Consider the following 7,532-nt stretch of genomic DNA (forward strand, 5'->3'; position numbering starts at 1 on the left):
CAAACTGTCTGGTAAGTCTCTATGACAGAAGAAACGAAGGGCGGACTGTCCGTTTAAAAAAAAGCTCTCCGCAGCGACAGTCTTCAGGTTTTCTTCTTCATCGTCTTCTCTAATTGCTGCACTGACACACTAGAGAGTGGAGGGATATTTGTGGTGTTAAATGATGGCAGGATTGAGCTTTTCTTCCAAGAGCGTTCTGAGGATTAGCAGAGACAAACCTGCCCCCAGCGCTCCTCGCTGCCAGCTACGGCTCTCTTTAAATGCCATCTAGCACCTCGGAAGCCGATCACAAAAAGCCTCCCCCACACACACACACACACACATATATATATATCTGTACACGAACCTCACATGCACGCCATTCGCATCCTTCCACCTCCCCCCCTACCCCATGGGAGAGGTGTGTAGCTGCAAAGTGTGTATGTATAACCCCTCAACCCTCGACTCCCTCAGATTGTTCTCAAACATTCTGGCTCAAGCACACTCGGTTGCACACACTTCCCTTGTCTCTCTCTTTCTCTCTCTCTCTCTCCCTCTTGCTCCTGTGCAGCATCGTCATGGCAACGCAGAGAGCCCTTCCATCCTCTGTGAGCTGTGTGACCGAGAGGGTGTCAGGGAGAGGGGGCTTAGGAAGTGCCACCCAGGGAGCAAGGTCATTACCAGACCACCAGAAGAGAGAAAGACAGGCAGATAGGCAGACAGACATGAGACACTGTTCTCTTTTGCCCTCTGTTTTTCAAGATTTTAAAAGCAGTTTGGCAAAACACGGTTAAAAAAATCTAACCACTGCAATCCCTGCTGAAAAGACTGTCTTAAGTCAGCATGCATGGCAGAATTATTTTCTTATTTAGTATTTTTGTCCTGGTTTTCCTGTAGAAATATGTAACGTAAATTTACTTGAGTAAAAGTGTGTCATATATTTTTCAGAAATGTATCTTGAATTTATTAAATTCTAATATTTATTCAAAAGTATTTTTCCTACCCCATTGTCAAAGAGCAAACTCACTAAATTTTGCAATATTTTTGCTTAAAACAAGAAAACTATTTAATTTCATGACTATACATTGTTTTATTGTTTTATTATTGTTGAAAGCATTGCATTTATTAGAAATTATTGAGTTTGAGAAATGAACTTTAAAGTGGGAAAAACTATTTTATAGCAGTTTTGGTAAACTGGATCTTGCATTTAGCAGGATTACCAGAAATTATTGAGTTTGGCAAATTAATTTTAAAGGGGGGAAAAACAATTTTATAGCAATTTTGGAAAAACTGGATCTTGCATTACCGGCAAAACAGCATTCTAATCTACCACCATGCAAAATACAATATATGCTGGACACCAGCAATGATTGTCTTTTTATCAGGGATGGATTAATGGTCAGCTTTATTAATGAATAGTTCTACTAACAAGTAATTACCTTATTATACCTACTGGTGGCATATGATTTTTGTTAGTACAACACAAAAACAAGCCTATTTTTAACTCCATTGTGTTTTTCTTTTTCAGAAAAAGTAAGTAAAGCTAACGAAAACAAAGACAATGCATCCTTCGGTATACACAGGTAGGTTTACTGTTGTGCGCTTATTATGCTGCCAGAATGTAGGGAATCACATTTATTGAATCTAATTGTAGCTTGTGATTTTCCAGCCCTTTCCTAGACGACCGCTTTAGACAATCACCTTTCAACACGCGCTCCAAGAGCTCTTCCCCAGCTGAAGCTGGATCTTCAAGCAGGGTTACCCAGCAAGGTAAGACTATCTCCTCTTCACCAGCCAAGACCCTTTACTCTTTACTCACATTCAGCATCCATAACTGCCATTATGACACACCTGCTAATGCAGAGTAAGTTACCGGTCATAAATATTTTTTACTGTTCTAACCCATTTACTGTATTTCATTATTTTTAATATTTAAAAAAAAGAGTGCATATTATATGATATTTGTTCTTAATATATGTTTTGGTGCTTTAATGTGAGGAATATCCCACATATATATTGCGACAGACTTCTGGAGAAAAAAAAAAAAACTCAGATTGTAGCTTATACAATTCAATGTAGGCACTATATTATGTTCCTTTCAAAGGTACTGTCCACTAACAAGTAATTTTTATGCGGATTTGGTATTCATTTTGGACCCTGCTCACATCTACATAGATCTATGCATACAAGCCGCCCCTCTCATCTAATGCGAGGCTACAGAGGCCCCTCGTGCTCCCACCCAGCTTTGAGACCACTGCACTGGGCAGCTGGCACTCCCTGCTTCCCTCTACTGGCCCCTCTGGCAAAGGGTAATTAGTTTGCGCTCGCCTGGCCCCTTTCCCTACACCAGTTAATGAAAAAATGATTGGGTTTTTCGTGTCCAGGGTGCGTGAAAGTTAATTCACTACACACTCAGACATGTGTTCGTTCTTCCGAGCAGACACAAAGCGGACGTACACAAATCACATAAGAGCGGCCATGACCCTTGTCTACCTTTTTCATCTCTTTCTCTCTTTCTCTTTCAAATTCTTTCTCTTACTCCATGTTTCTTGGCATTTCATTGCTAAGTGTCTAGCTCCTTCTGACCCGGTGTGGGTAGTAACTCCCACTCCTTAGTTAAGACAAAGAGCTCTAATTTTTTATTTTTAACAGCACAATCAGTGGTTGAAAAATAATGAATTGCTCTAAAATAGTTCTGTATTTATGCCAAAAAGGTAAACTGAATCAGTGTTTGTTTGCGTGTGTGTCTGTACGGCCAATTTGATCATTTCTCTATAAAAATTGCTTTTATGTTGTTCTTGGCTGCATCAGATGAATGGCATTGCCTGCTTTTACATCTTATTTTTATACTTTTCACTTAATTGCATGAGAATACTTAAGTTCATTGTGTCATCCTTTGTGTGTTCGGTGTGTGTGTAACACTCCTCTTCTATCCTTGCCTCTTGCCCCGAGTCATCTTCAGCATTACTGCGGAGGCTGTCTCTTCTCTCTCTAATAACACTAATTAAACCATTAACCACTTCAAGGCATTGATGTAGATGCTCTAGTGTCTCAATTAAACGTCAGTGCCTTATTTTTTTATTGCAGTCGTGAACTTTGTATATTTTGACCCGAAATGTAGCATTGTTAACCTGTATCCAGCTGACTGAACAAGACACTAGATAGTTGACCCAAAAATAAAAAATCTATAATCATTAACTACCCTGGAATATAAAAGAAGCTACTTCAAACAACTTTTTAGTCCATTCTGTGAAAGTCAGTGGGGTTCAAATAAACAATTGACTTTTGTGTATTTACAAAAAAGATTACCATTCAAAAGTATGGGGTTTGAAAGATTTTATTTTATTTTATTTTTTATTTTCATCTTTACCAAGGCTGCATTTATTTGATCAAAAATACAGAAAACATAATAAGATATTTAATATAACTGTTTTCTATTTTTATATATTTTAAAATGTATTTCTGTGATGGCAAAGCTGAATTTTCAGCAGCCATTACTCCAGTCTTCAGTGTCACATGATCCTTCAGAAATCATTCTAATATGCTTATTAAATATTTTTAAAAATAAAAAAAAATTATTGCCGACCCCCTGACCCCAAAATTTTAAACAGTAGTGCATCTTTTTTGTTGTTGTTGTTGTTTGTTTTCAGCAGAAAAAAGTACATGTTTTACATGAGGGTGAGTAAATGTTGACAGAACAGAAGTTTGATTTGGGTAAACTATCTCTTTAGGTTTGTTAAGGAGCCTGGTTCTGAAAGCACAACATATATTGGTTCCCAATAGGGATGTCAACGATTAATCGACGATCGATTAATTGTCGATAAGAGATGCAATCGATTAAAGCTATCGATGGTCGATTAAGTCGTTTAATTTTGATATAAGCCTAGTTTACATTATAAATAATAGTTTAACATTCAAATACATTGCGAATATGGAAACATTTGGATTTGTGCCGAATGGTACGCGAGTAATAACCTCCAAATATATCTAGTCAAACCCGCGTTTGCTCCGTCCTCGTACACGCACACACGCACTGTCACGATCTAATGCACTGTAAATGCCGGATTTTTAAAAACAAATAGGCCTACCGCAACGCAAAAATTCAAAATCTGACATTTTCCGGAACAGGATCCAGCAGGATCAAATTAAGTACTGGTCATAATACTCACATGATAATGTTTGATGTGAGCAACAGTGTGTTTTGCTGCAGCAGCGCCGATGGAAGCGGTTCACTGACTGCGCAGCACAGCCACACGCGCCACAGTTACGTTTGGGATCATTTTATTTTAAATGCCATAATGTCAGTTGAAAACATTGCAATTGTGTTTTAAAATACAACAACGAGCACCACGAAACCATTTAAAGAGGCGCGTTCAGCGATCTCCGTGACAGGATAGGAAACAGTCAACAAAGTAAAATTATCTCAAACGAGCTCTCTTCATTTTATCAAATGATCATAATCACATCTATTCATTTTACAATCCTGCTACTAGCATTTTATTCAGACTAAATCCCCTTTAAATCGGGTGAGAAAGCGTTTTTTTTTTTTTTTTGAGTAACTTTTGCACTTCCTGTCATGCCGGGTTGCAGCTGCATAGGCGCATTTTGCAGCATTAAGGTTAACGATTAATCGATTAATTGATCGTTAATTTAAACGACGATCGATCATGGAAATGATCGAAAATTGACATCCCTAGTTCCCAACGATGCAAGTCTTTTCAGTAGGAGAGGTGAGAGAGTTGCATCGACAACAAGAAAATGAAGGTATTAGGGGATAGTCATAAGCATTGCACAGGCATTTGTTCACTCATGTCCCCCCACTGAGGCATTGTGGGAAGGTGCCATATTTTCCCTGGCAGTCCCCAGGCTCTGTGTCACACCAGAGCTGTCGACACCACATCACACCGTGAGTCAGACGCACAGGTTCATATGAGTGGTGTGACTCAGTGGAACCGTGGGCCCCGGGGTGACGAGGCTGATTCAGGGCCCTGTGTCTGATTGTGTGTTGCCTTTTCTAAACTCGCTCATAGATTGAAGCAGAGGGCAAAACACCCACTGTAGTTTTAATTAAAGCTCTTATGCAGTGCAGGTCAGCGCGGGGGACAGCTGGGAGACGGCACACACATGGCACCCTTGTTTAATTATGCGGTTTAGCGATGCTAATTCATGCTGGTAGTGTGGCACTACTAATCAAGTTGAGTCTTTAAGATTCAAATATGGTCAAAACATCATCCAGTAATAGTAAGTTTGATATCAACAGGTGCTTAAAGGTGTCAGTGGTATGAGGAGATGGTGCTTGGGGATAAAGCAATAGTTTATGCAAAAATGAAAATTCTTTTGTAATTCACTTACCCTTGTGTTGTTCCAAACCTGTATCACTTACTTCCATTCGTGGAACACAGAAGAAGATAAATGAAAAATATCTGTGTCCACTTTTTTGGGTGAAGTATCTTTTTCAAAGTCAAATGAGGGCAAGATGGTTTATTGCTCAGCACAAGAAATAAAAATAAAAAATGACATCTCTTAAATATCTCAGTGTTTTCTCCTAGTCAGCAACTGAGATTAAATGAAGTGCACATGGTGAATTTAAAGTCTACTTCTCTGATTTTTCTACCCCAGTATTCTCTATTGTCACTGCAAAGTTGGGCTGTGACGATATCAGATTTTCACTACATGATTATCGCATTTAAAAGACAATATTATCACGACATCTATCGAAACTAAATAAAGCTATCAGTCAAATTCATCTTTAACTTCATTTATTTTGTTTTCTCTTTTTTGGCAAATGAATCACAAACACCAGCTTAGGGAGGCGGAGAGAGTTTTTAATCACAATTGTACAAAAACAATAAATTGCCTTTTTGCACTATCTGCAAACTTGGATGTCTAAAATCCTGCTATTTTTATGAAATCCAAAAAAACTCCCACACTGGTAAGCTATTTTTTTCTGTTGCGGTTAGAGTGTCTCGCTTTCACCTGTCATCTCCTCCAACATGATTTTGTGTGACGGCAGTAGCTACACGCGGCGTCATCATCTTTTTTCCTGAAATATTTCTCATCAGATTCTTTCAAGGAAAAATTATCTGAGTTAAACTATTCACGTTACTTTAGTGTAGGAGTTTAACTGTATATCAACAATTGTCTCATTTGTGTCTGTTTTTATTTCACCTAAAAAATTTTAAAAGAAACATCTGAGAAAAAGTTGTTGCTTATTTAAAACATGACCGAGAACGCCATTGATCTATAAAAGAGTAGAGTCTGAGCAATAAAAGTTTCTTCTGGGTCATAATTTCCCTACTTTTTCCCCTGTTGGCCTAAAACCGAAGTAATGTGCCACGTTTTTCAGAAGTAAGTAATACATCAGCAGTAAAATCGAGCAGGCAAGCAAGACATCACTTATCCGTATGTCTTTTAAAATAATGATGGATTTCAGAACTTACCACTGGATAGATGGCTTACATTAGTTTTAACAGCTGCTCTAGGACCAATAAAAACCTTGGCATCTCTGTGCATGATAACAATGAAATTGACACCTTGACATTAGATTGCCCTGTAGATGTATATATTTAACTCAGAAGCGTCTTTCAACTAAGATCGTTGTGAGGAATAAAGGGGCACTTTTACCATCATTCCCTGTGACTTCTTCAGGAAGCGTACCGACAAGTCAGACAACCCCTCCCATTGGGCCACTTTGAGACACTATTCCCGTCAGGACTTTTGGGTTCGGTCTCTGGCAGAAGATACGAGCATCCCCATGAAAATGTCCTTCAGGTCTTGCGTCCAAGGCAAGTGCATCTGCTCTTTAATTGCCACCATTAAATCCTCTCTGATATGCCAAAAAATAAAATTAAGCATTGCTTATGACAGCATTTGTAAAAAAATGTGCCTATTTATGAGCAAACCACAAGTCCAAAGGGATGGGCACACACCCGCTGCATATCCAAAAAGCCCCTTGAATGTTTATTGAACGGATGCAAATGCTGTACATGCATAAGAAAAAAAACGGAAAAAAAAAACATTGATATGACCTACAAACCCAAATCATGCATCTCTGAATGCCTTGACATGATTAAAACCCTTTCAGTTGCAAACCGCAGACTTTTTTTTTTTTTTTTTTTTTTACCCAAAATGCAATAAATCCATTGAATCAATATAAAAGTTATTTTTCATGTTGAAACTGTTGAAAATACACAACATAGTAAGTTGATCCACATATGACAGTCTCTGAACTTGGTCAATATTAATCGTATATGCAGCCACTGGACTAAAAAGACATTCAATCAGTCATTGCTCCAAAAAGAATTCAATGGGTCATCTTGTTAATGCTATAAATTAATTACAACAATAAAAGAAAATTTCATCATGAACATACATGAACAACAATATCACATTAAACCACAGAAATTCCAAAATGACATTACCCTTACATTCAACTTCCAAAAGTGCATTCATCTTTGCCATGTTACATACATTTAGTTGACTAGTGCTATATGCTGTATTAACAAAAACATTAATGGCATAAATAAAAACACACTGACAAGCTACGCAATATC

At 38.0% G+C, this 7,532-nt stretch overlaps 1 protein-coding gene across 1 annotated transcript in view; it reads left to right on the plus strand.

Annotated features, from left to right (window-relative positions):
- The window catches only part of LOC107734543 (zinc finger protein 827), an 88,362-nt gene that overhangs the window by 69,238 nt on the left and 11,592 nt on the right, over positions 1–7,532 (plus strand). Inside the window, exons 7-8 of the mRNA XM_016546533.1 lie at positions 1,508–1,562; positions 1,649–1,749. Coding sequence (XP_016402019.1) covers positions 1,508–1,562; positions 1,649–1,749 — 156 coding nt within the window. The remainder of the gene's footprint in view (positions 1–1,507; positions 1,563–1,648; positions 1,750–7,532) is intronic.

Source organism: Sinocyclocheilus rhinocerous, unplaced genomic scaffold (genome assembly GCF_001515625.1).
Source record: "Sinocyclocheilus rhinocerous isolate Xijiao unplaced genomic scaffold, SAMN03320098_v1.1 scaffold580, whole genome shotgun sequence".
NCBI lineage: Eukaryota > Metazoa > Chordata > Actinopteri > Cypriniformes > Cyprinidae > Sinocyclocheilus > Sinocyclocheilus rhinocerous.